The sequence below is a fragment of the Petromyzon marinus genome, chromosome 38 (genome assembly GCF_048934315.1).
Source record: "Petromyzon marinus isolate PM22_M1 ecotype Great Lakes invasive population chromosome 38, UKy_Petmar_22M1.pri1.0, whole genome shotgun sequence".
Classification (NCBI taxonomy): Eukaryota; Metazoa; Chordata; class Hyperoartia; order Petromyzontiformes; family Petromyzontidae; genus Petromyzon; species Petromyzon marinus.
The window spans coordinates 1,349,403-1,373,449 of NC_133704.1; the positions used below are offsets into that span (position 1 = coordinate 1,349,403).

General features: G+C 41.8%; 1 protein-coding gene across 1 annotated transcript in view; it reads right to left on the bottom strand.

Annotated features, from left to right (window-relative positions):
• Positions 1–24,047, bottom strand: part of LOC116950283 (uncharacterized) — a 30,057-nt gene continuing 6,010 nt past the window's right edge. The window contains exon 1 of the mRNA XM_032967977.2: positions 1–24,047. This exon is cut by the window's right edge and continues 6,010 nt beyond it. Within this exon, the coding sequence (XP_032823868.2) occupies positions 3,930–24,047 (20,118 nt within the window). The 3' untranslated portion in view covers positions 1–3,929.

Genomic DNA, 24,047 nt, shown 5'->3' on the forward strand with positions numbered 1-24,047 from the left:
TAACAAGAATCTGTGCTCTTTATTTTCCGACAACAGAGTACAGTCGATATTAATATGAATTCAACTTGTGCCCATACATGCAAAGACACAAACATGCAAAGACAAATGCATGCACCACCAACTGGAATGATTCCTGTTCGTGTGAACAAGAGACCCAGGGCTGTAATGGTTGAGTGCACGTCAACATTCCACGAACAGGAAAATATTTGGTCATGGGGTTCAATCTTTTTTTTATTTCTGTATTGCGAATTTGTTGTACAAATCTGGAGATATATGTGGGAGGGGTACCACTGGAGATTAAAAAAACAGCAGAATCTTGGCGCCTAGGACAGACAAATTTTGTCAAAAAGTTGTATTGTACACAGGTAAGGTCCACTGCGCTATAACAGCTCTTTTTCAGTAGCGACCTGGCCACAAAGCATAGCTCAATGAAGTTGCTTATCACGTGAAAAAATATATCAGCCAAATACTGTAAACGCATGTCGATTTTAAATGTGCAGGGGAAAACCAGAGTAGCCGAAGAAAAATCCACGCTACCAAGGGAAGAACACGCAAACTCCAAATATACAGCAGGCGTCAGGGTCGGGATCGAACCCACGATCTCCTGTATACCAGGCGAGGGATTTAACATCTCATCACCGAGATGTTAATTGATGGTGGACCGAGATTAATACGATGAAATTATGAGGTGGATGAAAGTGCTTGGGAGTGTGTTTCAGAAAACTGTACTTGATCAATGTTGGTTTTACACAACAATAAAGCGTACCATACACTCCGCAAACGCCCACCGCCACAAATAGCACTTGCCTGCTGCTCTGTCAATGATACCTTAAATATACAGCCTCGCAATCGACGTTGAAAACTCTTGTTCAGTACTCATACTTTTGGTTCTTTCGGTAAAGTCACTGGACGTGAGCTGGGGTGCTTGCAGAAGCTCAACATGGGGCCCTTATTCTAAGTGTCTCGGGAGGTGTGGTATTGATGATGCACAAGCGCCTCTCCAGGCTAGACTGCTCTTCAGGGTTGTTTGACCATACTTCACCAAGCTGGTCAGTAAAAGTTGGGAGCATAGACGTTGGAGCATAGTACAGTACAACAATGGGGTTTGCTGCACTTCCCCATGCTGACAACGTAGCCCTCGGAGCTCCCTATAACACCTGTTGTGCAAGGTGGTGGTCGCCCATCCAAGCACGATGCAGGCTCCATCCTGCTGAGCTTCCGAGATCTGACGAAATTGGGCGCATTCTGGGTGATTTGGTCATAGGCATTAACATCTTAAACATCAAGAGGCAATTGATGCCTTCTATTTTATTTAATTCCAAATGTGCTACAGTGCCATGCCACGAGATGAAGAAATGTCCATTCGGAGCTCTGCCGCAGAGCAACATATCACCACCCCGTGTTAGAAAACGGCCCGTCGAAGGAGATATCACAGAACTTCTTCCGACATCCCTTCAAGTGACCTCTTATCCACACGAGGCGTGCTGCACATCCACATGCACCCTTCTGTAGAGACCTTCGTCACATGGCAGTGAAACCGAAATGTTTTTTTTTAATTGTCACTGCTAACATTTTGCCAAATTAACTGAAAAACCAAGTTTCATGTAAGCGACCGAGGAGATGGCATCATCTCGCTGAATTTGAGAACACAGTTTATTCGGATTCAATTTGGAATAAACTGCCCGGTTTTGAATGTCAGGATCTCAGCAATATCGGCCACGGAATCAAATGGCCACCTCCAAATTGAGCTTTTGACAATCTGAGAATCAGGGCCCCACGTGTTACAGTGTCTGCATTTCACCTTGAATGCCAATTATTGGATCGAGATTTCAAATCCTGGTCAGGATCATAATCTAATGTTCCATTGTAAATTGAATGTAAAAAAAATTCCGAGTCTACAGTCTGTAAGGTGATCACTATACATTGAGGCTGCATCATCTGGCAATGGAAGTGAGCAGAGGTTGTTTTGTTCCTTATTGAGCCTGGATGTTGTCACGGTAAAGTTGAATGTTTACAGCTCGGCTGAGTGCTCCCAAACAGAGGTAACCAGTTAGCAATGGCCACCACTCATAGGGGCACGAGTTCCTGACTTGACACATTCATGCAACCGTTACCCCTGCCAATCACCTTCTTACGTCTATTTCGTCAATACAGGATTCATTATATATTTAGTTAAACAAATTATTTAATCCAAAAATGATGTATTGGTAAAACTTTGGTTGTAATTTTTTAAAAATGTGGCAGTTGTTGCTATTTTCATCAAGTTCATAAGATTATTTCCCAAATAAAGCCCGTTGAGTTCTACCGTTTTGCTCCAGGGTCACTCGGCCTGCTGAACTTTTGCTGATCCCACTGAAAATAAGAAACTAGAATTGACCACGAGGTATGAGATAATCCACGAATGTGTCAGTTACGGCAGAAACAAATAGACCAATTGTTATCTTGTCAACATATTTGTGGATGTTATGTTTCTTGCAACTACACAATCATCTTTCTTTAAAAAAGTCACCCAATTTGATCCTGATTGTGTTATCGGTGTCGCATCGTAAGACAAAGAATCCATTAGCAACTCTGGCAGAGCAGTGCAATCCTTTCAGGTTAGATAACGGTCCATGGAAGTGGATATTACAGAGCTACCTCTGAGATCCCCTCCAGTGACCGTTGATCTATAAAGTAGAGGGCAGCTATTTCCTACCTGCTCTGCATAATGATGAATAACCTTCATCGCACGACAGTAAAGCCGGTGTATCTAATTCTGAGAGTTGGATTTTAGCTACATTAAGTGCAGAACTAAATTTCATTATATTGTTTTTTTGTGTGCAGTCATTCCTGACCAGGCCGAGACCATAAAAGTGCCACACTTGAGAACCCGGCTTAATCGCAGGCAGCTGCCTGGATTCGAACCAGGCTTCTCAGTGGTGCCAGCTCAATTCTGACATGATTATCATTCTTAACTTCATAAAATTACTGTCCTTTTTGTTGTAACTGACACACTTGTGGAATTTCTCTATGGTTTATAAAGTATATCTTGAAGACATTTTTTATATCTTAAACTATTGAGTGTTATTCTAAGTGACTTAATTAGTAAACCTTGTTAAAACCATACCAATCAACTTCCCCCCCCCCTTCATGCACAATTAAGATTCCATTAAATGTCATAAACAGACCAATCGTTTCCCTTCATGCAAAATTTCGGTTGACTTTTCATTACAATGACTGCATCCTATGAAATGACTGCAATGCAGGCAATTGCAGAACTTTAACAAAAAAAACAAATGTGTTTTCATTCTCTATTTCGTTAATTCCGCAAATGACATTAAAATAAAAAAAATATTATTGTGTTATAATTTTGTAGTTCTGTAAAAAATAAACCACACCAACATTTTGCACCGAATGGCCATAAGTTCATTTCCAGTGTCACCGACTGAACGTTGACTGCAAGCAAGATGGTGCAACGGCCAACTATTAAAATGTGTTAATGCTTTGCCTGTCACATTCGCCAGGCATTCCGAAGCAGCCACAATGATCTTCTTCATGTGAATTTCAGTTTTTGGTGTTGCAGAAAAAAATAAGTCTCATCAAAATTTTCACCCAAGACATTTTACGTGCGGTATATGGTTGCCACCTGTGCTGTAGAAGATATGAAGACATTTGGGGGGAAAATATCTCACAATTCCCGAAGAGGGGATAACCATAGGTACGTGCATTCTCTTGAGAGGTGTATTATTTCACGCAATTGACAGAAATGGGGACTTTCATTGTCCTGGGAGGACCGACAGATTTCCGAGGACAACTAACCTCAGAAAAAGGGAAAGAGCTGGGGGGGAAAACCGTGACAGGCGGCAAGCCAAGACGTGAGACATCCGCCGGAGCCTGGAGCGTGTGTCCACTTTGGTGCACTGCGAGCGGTAATCTCGTTCCAGTGCCATTCACGGCACGAGGCGTGCCACGGTGTCGAACGCATGGTGGCAGCAGCCACACGCCATGTGCCGCACCATCTCGTCCACCAGCGTGGGGTCGCCCTCTTCGGCGAGGCGCGTCGCCATCAGCACGGCGGCGGCCACCGAGCCCAAAATCGAGGCCAAGGGGCCTCTGCTCGAAAGGAGGCGTTCCAAGAGAGTGCACGTCTCGACGGACAGCGCTGGCAATGCTGCTGCTGCTGCTGTTTGGGTTGATATCGCTGGTAGCTGGGTGGTTGATGTTTCTCGTGGTTGGGTTGATGGCGCCAGTGGCTGTGGTGATACTTCGGGGGACGTCGACGCACACGTTCGGCCCGTGCGCCCTCGCTGCTCGGCGTTCCACAGCTGCCGTATGAACACTGCGATGGAGCCCGTCTGCTCGTCGCTGGGGGCCTGCAGATGCACGGCATATGCGCTGAGAGTCACGGCAACCCCCAGAGCGGCTCTTCGCAACGTGGCCACGGTGCCCGGTGGCCGACGGCCACTCCCGTCGTCGTGCAGGAGTCCGTGCACCACCACCCTGAGCTCCTCACTCATCGCCTCGGCGGGAAGCGATGAACACGAGCACTGAGCCAACGCTTCACCCGTGGTCTTGATCGAGAATAAATTGAGAGCCTCTCCGACGGCGGTGCAGACGGCCAACACGGAGACCGCCGCTCCCACCGCCGGGTCCGTTGGGTGCTTCTTCAGGAGCGACACCGCCTCCGCTGTGGCCGTGAGTGTCCCGAGCGAGGAGTGTCTTATGAGCGTCTGGGTGATTGAACTCACGTGCCGCTCCTGTTGGGCATCGGGAGCCAGTACTTTCAGTGCCAGGGCGCAGCTGTCCACCACGTTCTCTATTTCGCTGCTGGCGAAATCAACTTGGTGCTTGCCAGGCGACTGGTTCATTAGCCTGAATAAGTGGTCTTTGACTTGGTGACCAACTTCTTTAATTGAAAGCAGCTGAGAGGAAGGTGAAATTGTCGCCTGTCCGTATTCGTCCGTTGCTGTCGCTCTGCCTTGTTTGGTCACCGAGCAGCTTTGTGTGATTTCTGTGGCTTTTTGTGTTTGCATGTCATGCTTAGATGTTGTAGTAATTTCCGGCTGTATCATGCATTCGCAAATGATTGAGGCTGTTAAATGCCTACTGTACGTCTGACTTGCCTTGTGTGTTTCACTGCCCTGCTCATCTGCAGTCACGTAGCTCTTGGGCGCAACATCTTCAGATGTTACTTTATCAGTGTCAGCTGCTGTTGCCTTTGGCAGTTTGACAGCCTCGGCGTGTGATGGATGCAGTGGCGGCTCGTTTGTGGGATGCTGTGCGTTGTCCGTTAACGCCGGGTGACTTGTTTCTTCCGTGCAATTTTCAGCCGCCTCGCACGCGACTTGCCCAGGTTCACCGCCGTCTGTGCTCGTCGCATTGTCTAATTTCTCTGCTGTCTTGTCACCAAATGGAAGCAGACCCTGGAGACTTTGTATAAAAGACTGCTTGCGTGTTGTTTTGGGAGTTTCGCCTCGAGGAGCAGTTGTGTCATATGTGTTCGCTTTTGTCTCTGTGGATATCATCTGCTCTGTAGTGGTGCAGCTCTTATCCAAGTCACGTGCGATTTGATTGGCCCTGTCACTGCTGTCTGACAATCCTGCTTCTGACTCATTCACGATTTTCTCTGAAATACTGAATTTCCCCTTGGAGACATTACTTTCTATGAAAAATGTCCTATCTAAGCCAGATGCATGGATCTCTACAGATGGTCTTTTTATAACTTGTTCAGCATCAGATAATATGATGCTAGTGTCCGATTGGTGAACTGCCTCAGAAGTATTAATGTCATGAGAAAAATCTTCATCTCTGAGTTCTGGTGTGAACTGTGGTGCTTCTGATATTTTAAGATTTTCTGCATCAACCGTGGATAAAATGTTTGTACTTGTTTCTGGACCTTTAACTAAATTTTCTTCAGGTGTGGTTTTAATTTGTGTATATGCTTCAAGGTGATGAGGAGGAACCTTATCACTAAACACTGATTCTGACCGTTTAGGGTGCTCAACCGCATCCTTTGATGTAACAGGCATAGGGAATTCTTCCAAAACAGTCAAACAATCGTGGAATTCTTCATCAGATTCTGAATGCGTAGCTTTCGCAGATTCCCCTGTGGTGGCATCTTTTAGAGATATGTCCGATGGTGCATTGTCTTGTTCCTCCAGCACATTAGCAGCTGCATCTCTTGGGGCTACAGTTATTGTCACCGCTCTATCAGATAAAGATATACTCATGTCATTAAAAGGATTAACACGCTCTGACCTCTGAATAATGAAATGATCGGTTGTACTTCTCTTGCTTCCACCAACAGTTATACCTTCGTCAGTAATGTAGTCAGTGACCACATTAACGTCTTGATCAGGACTAGAATGGGCACCAGCATGTAATTCTTCTGTTTGTTTGACTTCTTTTTCCAAATCTCTGGTGTCGCCAGCTTCAACTTGAAACTTAGAATGTGGACTTTCTTTAACTCTGTTGGTTGTCTCCAACTCACCAGTGTTGGCTTCCAAATGTTCTTCACGTGTCAACTGCGTCTCCTCGTTAACTGGCATTCCAGTGAAAATGTCTTTCAACTTTTGTATTGTTCGATTAATAAAAGACGTTTTATTTATATCCACCTCTTGCAGTTGTTCATCCACAAAATCTGTCGGGCACTCTTCGCTGTCAGTGGTTGCGTCCTTACAAGTGTTATGGTGATCAGGAGGACTTTCGGCGGTGACAGTCGATTTTAACAATGTGTCGACTTGCACCGATGCAGCAGTCCGAGTTGTCGCTTCAACATTAGTTCCATCGATTTCGAGTTCATTTAATTTTGCAGGCGGAAAATCAATCGTGTCTGCAGTAGAAGCTGAACTATGGCCCTCTTCAATTGGTGCATCGAATCCCGTTTCAGCCGCGTATGCAGTGTTACCTTCAGAGGAATCGGCGGCTAATTTAGTTTCAATGCGTAGTAAATCTGCATTGACTAAATCACTTTCATCTTTAGTATCCTCTTTAGCTGCTAAAGCAGTTGTGTGTATGGAGGCTTCTTGATGACCAATTCCTGATTTGGCAGTATGGACAAGAATAATGTCTGGTTTAATGGAAGCTTTTGAACGTTTCAGCAATTCTTCACTTGTAATAATTCCTTCTTCACATGCCGTGGAGGCAATGGCTGCAGACAAGGTCTCAATCTCCCGCTCCTCTTCTGTATGTTCCGTGTTGCTCTTGGGATAATAGAGGTGAATTTTATTGAAGGTTGTATGTGGTATTGATGATTGCAATTCTGGTTCATTCTTCATTTCAGCGGATTCTGTTGTCAAGGCTGTGATATTTAGTTCAGTGAGAGGAAGTTCATCAGTTGAGGTAGGCTGGACAAAGGATTCCTCTCTCCAGAATGTAAAATCATCAGCTTCAGCTTTGCTTTTAGAGTCCTCCAATTCTGCTTCAAGTTCCTTAAATGCATGCACCCATGTATCTACACAGGAGGAATCAGAGACAGCTGCTGTACTTGTAGGACTACCCTTGTCACTAGACTCTATGTGTACGTGGGGTTCCATCATTCCAAACTGCTGATGTTGATAAAAATATTGAGTTGATGCTTCGGGATCTTTTCCACTGGCAACTTCATATCCTTCATCAACGAGACAAGCAGCTGAATCTTTTCGAGCTGGTTTTATATACATAATTTCTGTGTCACCGATGTAGACAAATGAAATCTGTGTTTCATCCCCGGTGCAACTAATTAACCGTCTTTTCATCACATCTGCATGGTCTTGTATAGTTTCATCTCCGACTCGGACTTCAGTTGTTTCATCAGTTATGCTCTCACCTGATGGAGCATCTGTCAATGCGAGTTCATTTAGTTCTCCTTGGCCTGTTATTGACGAAATGTCATGTTTATCATTCCTATAGGCTAACTCATCGTTTACATTGATAAATTGTGCCTGGTCAAGCAATTTGTTTAAATCAGTGGTTTCAGTAGCGGCAAAAGACACGTGTTGAGTGATATTCCATGGCAATCCTCGACCTGTCCCATATTCTTCTGCAAATGTGTCAGCAGCATCGGCGGTAATCTTACTCTCCGCCGTATCTTTACCACATGTTGATTCTTTCTCATTTTCTGAAATGGAAACAGATGCATCGCCTGTGTCAGCATGTATTTCTGTTGTTAATTGGGGATTTGAGGTGTCTTCCTGGTCTGACTTAGATTTTCCAGTTAACAAACTTTTAGCTGTCTGTATGATCCTGCCAATGAAAGTTGTTTGCGCATCTCCTTGACTCGTTGACTGATCAGGAGGTAACTGTATTGTTGATTTATCGTGTTCCTGAATTTGATATTGCACGGAAGCAGGTGCAGTATTTGCATAAAACGATTCTTCATCATCATCGTTGCATTCTTTATCAGTGACGATTGAAAGTGTTTCCTGTAATGTATGTTTTTCAGTTACTTTTCCTGAGTCACTTTGTTCTTCTGTTTCACTGAGAAGTTTTGAGGTCTCTTCTTGTGTTAAGGCAAAATTGCTTCCACTGATGAGTTCTTCGGCCTTTTCAATGGCTTCCTCTTGTTTGAAAGGTGGCTCTTTGATACATTCTTCCTCTCTCAGCTCATTTGTCACTTTGGCACAAAATTCTGAACCGTCTCTGTGTTTTGTCGCTCCATCTGAAAATGTTTCCTTGCGGTAAAATTTAAGCGGAGCAGTGACCAATGTTGATGTGGCAGTCGTTAATGAAGGCTCTTTGACTTCTCCTACAGGGTCAACAACCCGATGATCATCTTTGCAAGTGGTAACTTCTTCCCAGTCATGCATTACAGTTTCTGTAATGGGATAAGTGTCATGAGGGGTCTCTTTTGGCCTTAAAGCAAAAGCCATAGTCTCCTCTGTAGATGCCGTGGTTACAATGAATGGCCCTTCTGTTGTGGTTGTTCCAGTTTCCGTCAGTGAGTTTTTAGTGCCCTGCTTCTGGGTGTGTGTGGAGGACGCTTCTGTTGCTTCGTGTGTGACACCTTCCGTGGCAGAGGAAAGATGTGCTAGACAATCCTTCCCACTCGCACTTTGATGCACTTCATTGGTAACCTCCAAACTTTCAACCGAGACACTTTTTCGAGCAGGCCTTATGTAAATTATGTCCACGTCTTCTTTGTTTACGATTGTTATTTGAACTTCGCTCCCTGTTGGACTCAATGTGTTTTTCAAATACGCCATGCATTCCTCAGTGGATGAAGAAGGATTGCTCTGGTTTCTATCAGCTTCAGGCTTTCCTCCTCCAAATGTTGACCCATCGATTGTCTTTTGAGGTTGGTCATGTGCAAGGAATACATTGTCTTCTAGCACATTTGGCTGATCGTGTTTGGGTTGCTCAGACATTGTGCTAAATGTTTGTTGATTTTCAAAAGTTTCAATAGGTGTCTCTATTGGTTGAAGGATTGAGACGTCATATAACGTGGATTTCTGCGAATCACGAGATGTTTCTTCCTCAGAGGTCAATGCATCTGCAGATGACTTACAAATTGTAGAGATGAATGTAACAATGTAAACTTCCTCCTCAATGCACGTGTTGTCAACGTAAACCCTTGTTACCGTCGTGGAGCTTTCTTCAGGATTATCACGTGGGATGTGTGTGGGTAATCCTTGTTCTTTTGTAGGCGTTTCTGTGGCTCTTGGTGCACTTGTGACGTCAAGTGCAGAAGAGGTGCTGATGTTGGTGATGGGCTTTGTAGTTGTGGGCAGAGCTTCATGCATTTTGGTAGATGTTGGTTCTGACTGATGTAATTTAACTTTCAATTCTTCTTCCAGTTTTTCCTCCTTGTCTTTATTCAGTGTAGAAACTGCATCACTTTCTTCTTGGTCATCCATTTCTTTCATTTCTTTATGATGAACCTCCATTGTAAACGTTCTATTCTGAGGGACAAATCCTTTCATGATGTGAGCATCACTGAGAATCTGAGCTGACTGCGCAACGTGAGCTTCACCTTTCAGAACTGGGACACTGCCTGAAGAAGTTGTGGTTACGATAATCGACTCACCTCCCGGGGTTGTAGGTTCTGCGATAACAATTCCAGCTATATCCACTGCGATGCTCTCAGAAACGGTCTTGGCTTCGGGGAATTCTTCGTTATTTTTTTCGACTTCTTGAGATGTCAAAATTGGTGCAGTGTTGATTTCTGAAGTAGGTTTCTCGTTTTCGACTGCTCCTTCCACTTTATCTGCTTGGAAATTTGAAACGGTTGCATCAATAGTTTCAGCACTTTCTTTGCTTAAAAGAACTTCACGATGTATAGTTTCTTGATCACTTTCCGCAGTGACATCAGATGCAGTATCAAATGTGTCGGTCACATCGTCCCCGTCTTCAATTTCTTTTTGGGAGACTGACGCATATTCCTCTCTATTAGTTGGTCCAGCAAACATGTCTTTGGCTCTTTCTATGGCAATGTCAATTAGAGATTTGCTCCTCTCTTTTCGATGTGGTTCTTCGTAGACTCTTTCTCTTGTATTCATCCTATTTTTTTTAGTTTCTGCAGAGACAACCGATTCACAAGAGACGTTTACAAGTTTGGTTGTTTCGTCTACATACATGTCAAAGAGATTGGCATCCATTTCGTCAGTGGCCGCAGGTGAAATAGATTCTCTATCTTCAGCCGCATTTACTTCAAGTGGTGAAATGAGAGTCTGAGCTTCAGTTTCCTCTTTGGCGGTGGTGGTATCGTGCACAGTCTCTTCAGGCCTTGCAACTGGATCAATTTCATTTACCAGTTCAGATGTTAAACACGGGGCTTCACTTATTTTTGTGGCATCAGTATCACTGGCAGTTGCCAAGCAAGGCCCTTTTGTAACCGCGCTTTTATCTAAAGAGATTGTTGTCAAAGTAACTCTCTCTGCATCGCTTGACTTTTTAGTATCAGCAATTACAATACCGAATTCTACCTCTGGAATATTCCAGGAAGTACGCGTAATTTCTGAGCGTTTGTCATCATTTGTTTCTTCGACTGTAGAAGTGTCGCTTGGTATAACGGTACTTTCTGGATGAGTGGTGGTGCTAACTGCATTCATATTCACAGTGGTTACATGACTGGCATGAATCATTTCGTCATCTGCAATCGCATGCACAAGTTGAATAGTTGTTGCATGTACTTCCAAAGTATCATGAGATGTGCCATCAGGTGTATCAACCTTTTTATCTTCAGATGTAATTTGTTTTTGGGAGGTTGCCTCTGTTACGCCACTCTCAGATGGTCCAGTAATTATGCCTTTAGCTTTTTCAATGACAATATCAATAATGGATTTTTTCCTCTCTCTATGAGATGGTTGATCATGCAATCCTTCTGTTGTATCTGAATGAGTATTCCTATTTTCCGCAGATGAAACCAGTGTTCTTGATGTTTCTATTTGCCTGCTTGATTCGTCCGTGCATGCTATGTCAAGATCAGCATGAATTTCTCCGGAGGAAACCAGTAAGATAGATGCCGCTGCCTCATTTACATCATCTGTAATAAGCTCATCATCAACTGCAATTCCTTGCCCTTCAGATTTTAATTTTGAAACAACCACATCTGTTATTACTTTTTCACTTTCTGCAGATGAACCAGATGTAGTTTCAGATGTATCAGTCTCATAATCTTGGACTTCAGTTTCTTCTGGGAAACCTAAGTCCTCTTCGTCACTGTCAGACTTGTCAGTAAACATACCTTTTGCTTTTTCTATGGTAATATCAACAAATGATGTTTTACTCTTTTCATTAAGTTTTTCATCTACAAATTCGGCTGCATCTGCCTCTATTTTCTCAGCCTCAACAGACGCAAGTAATTCTAACGTGGTCTTCTCAACTTTGGTTGCTATGTCTTTGCAAGTTTTATCGAGATCAGAATTACTTTTGTCAGTGGAAGGCGGTAAAAGAGATGCGACTGCTTCAGCCTCGCTCACTTCGGGTGGGCATTTGAGAGTCTCACTTTCTGGTTGGGTCACTCTTTCACTGCGCACTTCCAGATCAGACGTACTACACCTGGAGTCACTTATTTTTGTTGTGTCAGTGTCACTGATGGTATTTTGAGATGTTACTGTGAAAAACTCTTCTTTTTCAACACTAGATTCAACTGAAGAGATTGCATTGAAGGGAACTGATTTGTCAGCGCTCGACTTTTTAACATCGGATTTTATCATGCCAATTTCTACCTCTGGAACAGTCCAAGAAAAATGTGCGATATTGGTGTGTTCTTCATCATTTAATTCTTTAACTGCAGAAGTCTCGCTGAGTACAGGGGTACTTTCTGGACAAGTAGTGGTGCTGACTGCTTTAACATTTGAACACATTACATCACTGGCATGATCGAGTTCCTCATCTGCAGTAACATTCACATGTTGCGTAGTTTTCACATGCAGCTCTAAAGTATGATCAGACGTGGTATCAAGTGTATCAACCTTTTTATCCTTGGATTCAATTTCTTCTTGGGAGACCGATTCAATTACCTCACTTTCAGATGGTCTATGAATTATGTCCTTAGCTTTTTCTATAATAATATCAATTATTGATTTTTTCCTCTTTCTATGATACGGTGCATCATCCAATCCTTCTGTTGTGTCTGGATTAGTATTCTTCTTTTCCACCGAAAAAAGTACTTCTTTCGAATGTATTTTGTGCATGCTCGATTCGTCTGTGCACATCTTGTCAATATCAGCCTGCATTTCATCACTGATAGATGGTAATGTAGATGTGACTTCTTCAGAATGTACAATTGGCTGAGGGACATTGTCTGGATGAGCGGTAAGCATGATATCAACTGAAATTTCTTGCCCATGAGATGTTAATTCTGAAACAACCTCACCATTGATAACAATTTTCTCTTCAACATTACCATGAACATCACGTGTAGTTTCTATGATGCTCTCTGCAGACATACCAGATGTGGTTTCAGATGTATCAGTCTCGTAATGTTGGACTTCAGCTTCTGGGAAAACTGCATCCTCTTCCTCACTGTCAGACTTGTCAGTTAAAATGCCTTGAGCTTTTTCTATCATTATATCAATAACAGATTTTGTCCTCTCCTTTTGAAGTTGTCCCTCCACGAATGGTGTACTATCTGCCTCTGTTTGTTCACTCTCCACAGAAGCAACTGATTCTAACGAGGTATTTTGAAGTTTGTGTGCTCTATCTTTGGAAGTTTTCTCAACAGCAGCATACATATTATCAGTGGAAGGTGGTAAAAGAGATGTGACCACTTCAACCTCATTTATTTCAGGGGGAGATTTTGGAGTATCACTTTCTGGTTGGGTTAATCTTTCATCGCACACTTCCAGAGCAGACGTTACATGCTGGGGTTCATTTGTTTTTGTGGTGTCAGTGTCAAGGACGGTCTTTTCAGATGTTGCAATGGTAGGAACTTCTTTTGTTTCAGTCGGTTTATCTGAAGAGGTTATACTCAAGGTAAATGAATCTCCAGTGAGTGACTTTTTACTGTCTAGCATAATCAAAGCACCGTGCTCAATGTCAGAGGATTCTGCATCATTTATTTTTTCATCTGCAGAAAGCACATTCAGTTCAAGTGTGACTTTTCTAACATTAGTCGTTTGGATGCCTGCAGATTTTTCTAGAGGTTTAATAATATTGATACGTACGGAAAAAGCAATTGCTTCAGGTTCTTGAGTGTTTTCCTTGCTTTCACCAATCTCTTCCACTCGTTGCTTATCTTGAGCACTTGCTACAATGATCTTAGTTGTCTCACCTTTGTCACCTTGTGCATCCTTTGTTTCTTCACTTAATGGACGCTTTGCACTCGCAGTGTCAGATGGTGCAATTACAACGTCACTTTCCTTTTGTTGATCTTTTTCAGTTATTGCCTCTATCGTCTCAATGTCACCGGATAGTGTGATGACATCAGTTGATTTGGTAACAGCTTTGTCTTTGATTTTTACGGTTTTGTCACCAGTTTCTTCCAGACTTTTTAAAACCGCTTCACCTTCTGAACTAGTGCTCAATTTTGCTTCTTTGATCTCTTCTTCTGATACAACTGTAAGGTCGTTAATCGTCGTCAATATGTCTTGTTTGTCTCCAGATGATTGAGGTTGAACATCGAATTCTTTTTTCAAATCATCAAAATCTTTTGATGAATCTGCAGCCAATTTATTTTCTTCAGAATGTGATGTGTCTGACGCATCTGTTGCTAACATTTCCGTATTCGACAACTTGATGCTGATTTCTACATCATGAATGACTTCAGGAATGCTTGTGATCAGCAAAGCTTCTTTGGAGCTAGTTTTCAAACATTCTGGAGTCTCTGTTGGTTCACAAATGTTTTCTTGTTTTTGAGCAGTTTGGACACTTGCTGACATTTCAGATTCAGTGCCAATAATTGTCTCGGTTGTAACAAGTGCATCTGTGACTTGTTTTTCTACTGTGCTTTCTATTTCTTTTACATGTGCTGTAGTTTCTTTATCACCTTCTTTAGTGGCTTTGATTGAGTCGACCTCATTGGATTGAGAATCAGTATCTGCTGGGATTGATCTGTCAGTCTCTACATTTTCAGACTTTGAGCTGAAAAATTCTTTCGTCTTCTTTTTTAATCTCTGAAAGAGTGGTTTTCCCACATCTTGACTGGTTGCTTCATCAAATGTATCACCTGGTGGTGCACGCTTCGGTTTGTCCTGCGTGTGTCCATTTAAATCTGTTGGTTGGTCAATTTTAATTGGAACATCTGTGCATAATTCATCTTGACCAGACTGAAGTTCCACAGGGACAGGTGGAGAAATCGAGGCCACCACTTCAGTCACATTCATTTCTAGTGTGGATTGGTCAGGCGGTACTTCTTGTGTAGTTTCTTTATTCTGGAATTTCTCTGTACATACTGTTGGTAGAGGTGCATTTTCTTTCCCAGTGGCGGTTTCATCATCAAGAGTTTCTTCAGGGATTTCAGCAGTAGGTTCTATTACAATAGCAGTTTTGTCTTGTGAAGTTGTGGTCACAGAATCTGATAGAATGCTTGGGTACTTTTCATTCTCTAACCCTACACGACCAGTTTCTCCTTTTGGGATGATCCTATCTGGTTGCTTGGCTTCAGAATCAAGTTCATTATCGATCTCCTGTTGTGCATGAGCTTCAGTTTGTACGGTTATGACTTCTGGAGTAGTTGAAGGTTGGATGTATGTTGAGATTTCTAGCTCTTCAGCTGTGTCTTTCGTTACTGTTAATCCAGATTGATCTGGTTCTTTAATTGTTTCCTTGCTTTCTCCGATCTCCTCCGCTCGTTGCATGTCTTGAGCACTTGCTGCAACGATCTTAATTGTCTCAACTTTGTCACCTTTTGCATCCTTTGTTTCTTCACTTAATGGACGCTTTGCACTCGCAGTGTCAGATGGTGCAACTACAACGTCACTTTCCTTTTGTTGATCTTTTTCAGTTATTGCTTCTATCGTCTCAATGTCACCGGATAGTGTCATGACATCAGTCGATTTGGTAACCGCTTTGCCTTTGATTTTTACCGTTTTGTCACCAGTTTCTTCCAGACTTTTTAAAACCGCTTCACCTTCTGAACTAGTGCTCAATTTTGCTTCTTTGATCTCTTCTTCTGATACAACTGTAAGGTCGTTAATCGTCGTCATTATGTCTTGTTTGTCTCCAGATGATTGAGGTTGAACATCGAATTCTTTTTTCAAATCATCAAAATCCTTTGATGAATCTGCAGCCAATTTATTTTCTTCAGAATGTGATGTGTCTGACGCATCTGTTGCTAACATTTCCGTATTCGACAACTTGATGCTGATTTCTACATCATGAATGACTTCAGGAATGCTTGTGATCAGCAAATCTTCTTTGGAGCTAGTTTTCAAACATTCTGGAGTCTCTGTTGGCTCAAAAATGTTTTCTTGTTTTTGAGCAGTTTGGACACTTGCTGACATTTCATATTCAGTGCCAATAATTGTCTCGGTTGTAACAAGTGCATCTGTGACTTGTTTTTCTACTGTGCTGTCTATTTCTTTTACATGTGCTGTAGTTTCCTTATCACCTTCTTTAGTGGCTTTGATTGAGTCGACCTCATTGGATTGAGAATCAGTATCTGCTGGGATTGATCTGTCAGTCTCTACATTTTCAGACTTTGAGCTGAAAAATTCTTTCGTCTTCTCTTTTAATCTCTGAAAGAGTGGTTTTCCCACATCTTGACTGGTTGCTTCATCAAATGTATCGCCTGGTGGTGCACGCTTCGGTTTGTCCTGCGTGTGTCCATTTAAATCTGTTGGTTGGTGAATTTTAATTGGAACATCTGTGCATAATTCATCTTGACCAGACTGAAGTTCCACAGGGACAGGTGGAGAAATCGAGGCCACCACTTCAGTCACATTCATTTCTAGTGTGATTTGGTCAGGCGGTACTTCTTGTGTAGTTTCTTTATTCTGGAATTCCTCTGTACATACTGTTGGTAGAGGTGCACTTTCTTTCCCAGTGGCGGTTTCATCATCAAGAGTTTCTTCAGGGATTTCAGCAGTAGTTTCTATTACAATAGCAGTTTTATCTTGTGAAGTTGTGGTCACAGAATCTGATAGAATGCTTGGGTACTTTTCATTCTCTAACCCTACATGACCAGTTTCTCCTTTTGGGATGATCCTATCTAGTTGCTTGGCTTCAGAATCAAGTTCATTATCGATCTCCTGTTGTGCATGAGCTTCAGTTTGTACGGTTATGACTTCTGGAGTAGTTGAAGGTTGGATGTATGTTGAGATTTCTAGCTCTTCAGCTGTGTCTTTCGTTACTGTTAATCCAGCTCCATCTGGTTCCTTAATTGTTTCCTTGCTTTCTCCGATCTCCTCCACTCGTTGCATGTCTTGAGCACTTGCTGCAACGATCTTAATTGTCTCAGCTTTGTCACCTTGTGCATCCTTTGTTTCTTCACTTAATGGACGCTTTGCACTCGCAGTGTCGGATGGTGCAATTACAAAGTCACTTTCCTTTTGTTGATCTTTTTCAGTTATTGCTTCTATCGTCTCAATGTCACCGGATAGTGTGATGACATCAGTCGATTTGGTATCAGCTTTGCCTTTGATTTTTACCGTTTTGTCACCAGTTTCTTCCAGACTTTTTAAAACCGCTTCACCTTCTGAACTAGTGCTCAATTTTGCTTCTTTGATCTCTTCTTCTGATACAACTGTAAGGTCGTTAATCGTCGTCAATATGTCTTGTTTGTCTCCAGATGATTGAGTTTGAACATCGAATTCTTTTTTCAAATCATCAATATCCTTTGGTGAATCTGCAGCCAATTTATTTTCTTCAGAATGTGATGTGTCTGACGCATCTGTTGCTAACATTTCCGTATTCGACAACTTGATGCTGAATTCTACATCATGAATGACTTCAGGAATGCTTGTGATCAGCAAAGCTTCTTTGGAACTAGTTTTCAAACATTCTGGAGTCTCTGTTGGTTCACAAATGTTTTCTTGTTTTTGAGCAGTTTGGACACTTGCTGACATTTCAGATTCAGTGCCAATAATTGTCTCGGTTGTAACAAGTGCATCTGTGACTTGTTTTTCTATTGCGCTTTCTATATCTTTTACAGGTGCTGTAGTTTTCTTATCACCTTCTTTAGTGGCTTTGATTGAGTCGACCTCATTGGATTGAGAATCAGTATCTGCTGGGATTGATCTGTCAGTCTCTACATTTTCAGACTTTGTTGTTGAAGGTTGGATGTATGTTGAGATTTCTAGCTCTTCAACTGTGTCTTTCGTTATTGTTAATCCAGCTTCATCTGGTTCTTTAATTGTTTGCTTACTTTCTCCGATCTCCTCCACTCGTTGCATGTCTTGAGCACTTGCTGCAATGATCTTAGTTGTCTCAGCTTTGTCACCTTGTGCATCCTTTGTTTCTTCACTTAATGGACGCTTTGCACTCGCAGTGTCGGATGGTGCAATTACAACGTCACTTTCCTTTTGTTGATCTTTTTCAGTTATTGCTTCTATCGTCTCACTGTCACCGGATAGCGTGATGACATCAGTCGATTTGGTAACAGCTTTGTCTTTGATTTTTACCGTTTTGTCACCAGTTTCTTCCAGCCTTTTTAAAACCGCTTCACCTTCTAAACTAGTGCTCAATTTTGCTTCTTTGATCTCTTCTTCTGATACCACTGTAAGGTCGTTAATCGTCGTCAATATGTCTTGTTTGTCTCCAGATGATGAAGGTTGAACATCGAATTCTTTTGTCAAATCATCAATATCCTTTGATGAATCTGCAGCCAATTTATTTTCGTCAGAATGTGATGTGTCTGACGCATCTGTTGCTGACATTTCCGTATTCCACAACTTGATGCTGATTTCGACATCATGACTGACTACTGGAATGCTTGTGATCAGCAAAGCTTCTTTGGAACTAGTTTTCAAACATTCTGGAGTCTCTGTTGGTTCACAAATGTTTTCTTGTTTTTGAGCAGTTTGGACACTTGCTGACATTTCAGATTCAGTGCCAATAATTGTCTTGGTTGTAACAAGTGCATCTGTGACTTGTTTTTCTACTGTGGTTTCTATATCTTTTACATGTGCTGTAGTTTCCTTATCACCTTCTTTAGTGGCTTTGATTGAGCCGACCGCATTGGATTTAGAATCAGTGTCTGCTGGGATTGATCTGTCAGTCTCTACATTTTCAGACTTTGAGCTGAAAAATTCTTTCGTCTTATCTTTTAATCTCTGAAAGAGTGGTTTTCCCACATCTTGACTGGTTGCTTCATCAAATGTATCACCTGGTGGTGCACGCTTCGGTTTGTCTTGCGTGTGTCCATTTAAATCTGTTGGTTGGTCAATTTTAATTGGAACATCTGTGCATAATTCATCATGACCAGACTGAAGATCCACAGGGACAGGTGGAGAAATCGAGGCCACCACTTCAGTCACATTCATTTCTAGTGTGGATTGGTCAGGCGGTACTTCTTGTGTAGTTTCTTTATTCTGGAATTCCTCTGTACATACTGTTGGTAGAGGTGCACTTTCTTTCCCAGTGGCGGTTTCATCATCAAGAGTTTCTTCAGGGATTTCAGCAGTAGGTTCTATTACAATAGCAGTTATGTCTCGTGAAGTTGTGGTCACAGAATCTGATAGAATGCTTGGGTACTTTTCATTCTCTAACCCTACACGACCAGTTTCTCCTTTTGGGATGATCCTATCTGGTTGCTTTGCTTCAGAATCAAGTTCATTATCGATCGCCTGTTGTGCATGAGCTTCAGTTTGTACGGTTATGACTTCTGGAGTAGTTGAAGGTTGGATGTATGTTGAGATTTCTAGCTCTTCAGCTGTGTCTTTCGTTACTGTTAATCCAGCTTCATCTGGTTCTTTAATTGTTTCCTTGCTTTCTCCGATCTCCTCCACTCGTTGCATGTCTTGAGCACTTGCTGCAACGATCTTAATTGTCTCAGCTTTGTCACCTTGTGCATCCTTTGTTTCTTCACTTAATGGTCGCTTTGCTCTCGCAGTGTCAGATGGTGCAATTACAACGTCACTTTCCTTTTGTTGATCTTTTTCAGTTATTGCTTCTATCGTCTCAATGTCACCGGATAGTGTGATGAGATCAGTCGATTTGGTAACAGCTTTGCCTTTGATTTTTACCGTTTTGTCACCAGTTTCTTCCAGACTTTTTAAAACCGCTTCACCTTCTAAACTAGTGCTCAATTTTGTTTCTTTGATCTCTTCTTCTGATACCACTGTAAGGTCGTTAATCGTCGTCAATATGTCTTGTTTGTCTCCAGATGATTGAGTTTGAACATCGAATTCTTTTTTCAAATCATCAATATCCTTTGATGAATCTGCACCCAATTTATTTTCTTCAGAATGTGATGTGTCTGACGCATCTGTTGCTAACATGTCCGTATTCGACAACTTTATGCTGATTTCTACATCATGACTGACTTCAGGAATGCTTGTGATCAGCAAAGCTTCTTTGGAACTAGTTTTCAAACATTCTGGAGTCTCTGTTGGCTCAAAAATGTTTTCTTGTTTTTGAGCAGTTTGGACACTTGCTGACATTTCATATTCAGTGCCAATAATTGTCTCGGTTGTAACAAGTGCATCTGTGACTTGTTTTTCTACTGTGCTGTCTATTTCTTTTACATGTGATGTAGTTTCCTTATCACCTTCTTTAGTGGCTTTGATTGAGTCGACCTCATTGGATTGAGAATCAGTATCTGCTGGGATTGATCTGTCAGTCTCTACATTTTCAGACTTTGAGCTGAAAAATTCTTTCGTCTTCTCTTTTAATCTCTGAAAGAGTGGTTTTCCCACATCTTGACTGGTTGCTTCATCAAATGTATCGCCTGGTGGTGCACGCTTCGGTTTGTCCTGCGTGTGTCCATTTAAATCTGTTGGTTGGTCAATTTTAATTGGAACATCTGTGCATAATTCATCATGACCAGACTGAAGATCCACAGGGACAGGTGGAGAAATCGAGGCCACCACTTCAGTCACATTCATTTCTAGTGTGGATTGGTCAGGCGGTACTTCTTGTGTAGTTTCTTTATTCTGGAATTCCTCTGTACATACTGTTGGTAGAGGTGCACTTTCTTTCCCAGTGGCGGTTTCATCATCAAGAGTTTCTTCAGGGATTTCAGCAGTAGGTTCTATTACAATAGCAGTTATGTCTCGTGAAGTTGTGGTCACAGAATCTGATAGAATGCTTGGGTACTTTTCATTCTCTAACCCTACACGACCAGTTTCTCCTTTTGGGATGATCCTATCTGGTTGCTTTGCTTCAGAATCAAGTTCATTATCGATCGCCTGTTGTGCATGAGCTTCAGTTTGTACGGTTATGACTTCTGGAGTAGTTGAAGGTTGGATGTATGTTGAGATTTCTAGCTCTTCAGCTGTGTCTTTCGTTACTGTTAATCCAGCTTCATCTGGTTCTTTAATTGTTTCCTTGCTTTCTCCGATCTCCTCCACTCGTTGCATGTCTTGAGCACTTGCTGCAACGATCTTAATTGTCTCAGCTTTGTCACCTTGTGCATCCTTTGTTTCTTCACTTAATGGTCGCTTTGCTCTCGCAGTGTCAGATGGTGCAATTACAACGTCACTTTCCTTTTGTTGATCTTTTTCAGTTATTGCTTCTATCGTCTCAATGTCACCGGATAGTGTGATGAGATCAGTCGATTTGGTAACAGCTTTGCCTTTGATTTTTACCGTTTTGTCACCAGTTTCTTCCAGACTTTTTAAAACCGCTTCACCTTCTAAACTAGTGCTCAATTTTGTTTCTTTGATCTCTTCTTCTGATACCACTGTAAGGTCGTTAATCGTCGTCAATATGTCTTGTTTGTCTCCAGATGATTGAGTTTGAACATCGAATTCTTTTTTCAAATCATCAATATCCTTTGATGAATCTGCACCCAATTTATTTTCTTCAGAATGTGATGTGTCTGACGCATCTGTTGCTAACATGTCCGTATTCGACAACTTTATGCTGATTTCTACATCATGACTGACTTCAGGAATGCTTGTGATCAGCAAAGCTTCTTTGGAACTAGTTTTCAAACATTCTGGAGTCTCTGTTGGTTCACAAATGTTTTCTTGTTTTTGAGCAGTTTGGACACTTGCTGACATTTCAGATTCAGTGCCAATAATTGTCTCGATTGTAACAAGTGCATCTGTGACTTGTTTTTCTACTGTGGTTTCTATGTCTTTTACATGTGATGTAGTTTCCTTATCACCTTCTTTAGTGGCTTTGATTGAGCCGACCGCATTGGATTTAGAATCAGTGTCTGCTGGGATTGATCTGTCAGTCTCTACATTTTCAGACTTTGAGCTGAAAAATTCTTTCGTCTTCTCTTTTAATCTCTGAAAGAGTGGTTTTCCCACATCTTGACTGGTTGCTTCATCAAATGTATCACCTGGTGGTGCACGCTTCGGTTTGTCTTGCGTGTGTCCATTTAAATCTGTTGGTTGGTCAATTTTAATTGGAACATCTGTGCATAATTCATCATGACCAGATTGAAGATCCACAGGGACAGGTGGAGAAATCGAGGCCACCACTTCAGTCACATTCATTTCTAGTGTGGATTGGTCAGGCGGTACTTCTTGTGTAGTTTCTTTATTCTGGAATTCCTCTGTACATACTGTTGGTAGAGGTGCACTTTCTTTCCCAGTGGCGGTTTCATCATCAAGAGTTTCTTCAGGGATTTCAGCAGTAGGTTCTATTACAATAGCAGTTATGTCTCGTGAAGTTGTGGTCACAGAATCTGATAGAATGCTTGGGTACTTTTCATTCTCTAACCCTACACGACCAGTTTCTCCTTTTGGGATGATCCTATCTGGTTGCTTTGCTTCAGAATCAAGTTCATTATCGATCGCCTGTTGTGCATGAGCTTCAGTTTGTACGGTTATGACTTCTGGAGTAGTTGAAGGTTGGATGTATGTTGAGATTTCTAGCTCTTCAGCTGTGTCTTTCGTTACTGTTAATCCAGCTTCATCTGGTTCTTTAATTGTTTCCTTGCTTTCTCCGATCTCCTCCACTCGTTGCATGTCTTGAGCACTTGCTGCAACGATCTTAATTGTCTCAGCTTTGTCACCTTGTGCATCCTTTGTTTCTTCACTTAATGGTCGCTTTGCTCTCGCAGTGTCGGATGGTGCAATTACAACGTCACTTTCCTTTTGTTGATCTTTTTCAGTTATTGCTTCTATCGTCTCAATGTCACCGGATAGTGTGATGACATCAGTCGATTTGGTAACAGCTTTGCCTTTGATTTTTACCGTTTTGTCACCAGTTTCTTCCAGACTTTTTAAAACCGCTTCACCTTCTAAACTAGTGCTCAATTTTGCTTCTTTGATCTCTTCTTCTGATACCACTGTAAGGTCGTTAATCGTCGTCAATATGTCTTGTTTGTCTCCAGATGATTGAGTTTGAACATCGAATTCTTTTTTCAAATCATCAATATCCTTTGATGAATCTGCACCCAATTTATTTTCTTCAGAATGTGATGTGTCTGACGCATCTGTTGCTAACATGTCCGTATTCGACAACTTGATGCTGATTTCTACATCATGACTGACTTCAGGAATGCTTGTGATCAGCAAAGCTTCTTTGGAACTAATTTTCAAACATTCTGGAGTCTCTGTTGGTTCACAAATGTTTTCTTGTTTTTGAGCAGTTTGGACACTTGCTGACATTTCAGATTCAGTGCCAATAATTGTCTCGGTTGTAACAAGTGCATCTGTGACTTGTTTTTCTACTGCGCTTTCTATATCTTTTACAGGTGCTGTAGTTTCCTTATCACCTTCTTTAGTGGCTTTGATTGAGTCGACCTCTTTGGATTGAGAATCAGTATCTGCTGGGATTGATCTGTCAGTCTCTACATTTTCAGACTTTGTTGTTGAAGGTTGGATGTATGTTGAGATTTCTAGCTCTTCAACTGTGTCTTTCGTTACTGTTAATCCAGCTTCATCTGGTTCTTTAATTTTTTCCTTACTTTCTCCGATCTCCTCCACTCGTTGCATGTCTTGAGCACTTGCTGCAATAATCTTAGTTGTCTCAGCTTTGTCACCTTGTGCATCCTTTGTTTCTTCACTTAATGGACGCGTTGCACTCGCAGTGTCGGATGGTGCAATTACAACGTCACTTTCCTTTTGTTGATCTTTTTCAGTTATTGCTTCTATCGTCTCACTGTCACCGGATAGCGTGATGACATCAGTCGATTTGGTAACAGCTTTGTCTTTGATTTTTACCGTTTTGTCACCAGTTTCTTCCAGCCTTTTTAAAACCGCTTCACCTTCTAAACTAGTGCTCAATTTTGCTTCTTTGATCTCTTCTTCTGATACCACTGTAAGGTCGTTAATCGTCGTCAATATGTCTTGTTTGTCTCCAGATGATGAAGGTTGAACATCGAATTCTTTTGTCAAATCATCAATATCCTTTGATGAATCTGCAGCCAATTTATTTTCGTCAGAATGTGATGTGTCTGACGCATCTGTTGCTAACATTTCCGTATTCGACAACTTGATGCTGATTTCGACATCATGACTGACTACTGGAATGCTTGTGATCAGCAAAGCTTCTTTGGAACTAGTTTTCAAACATTCTGGAGTCTCTGTTGGTTCACAAATGTTTTCTTGTTTTTGAGCAGTTTGGACACTTGCTGACATTTCAGATTC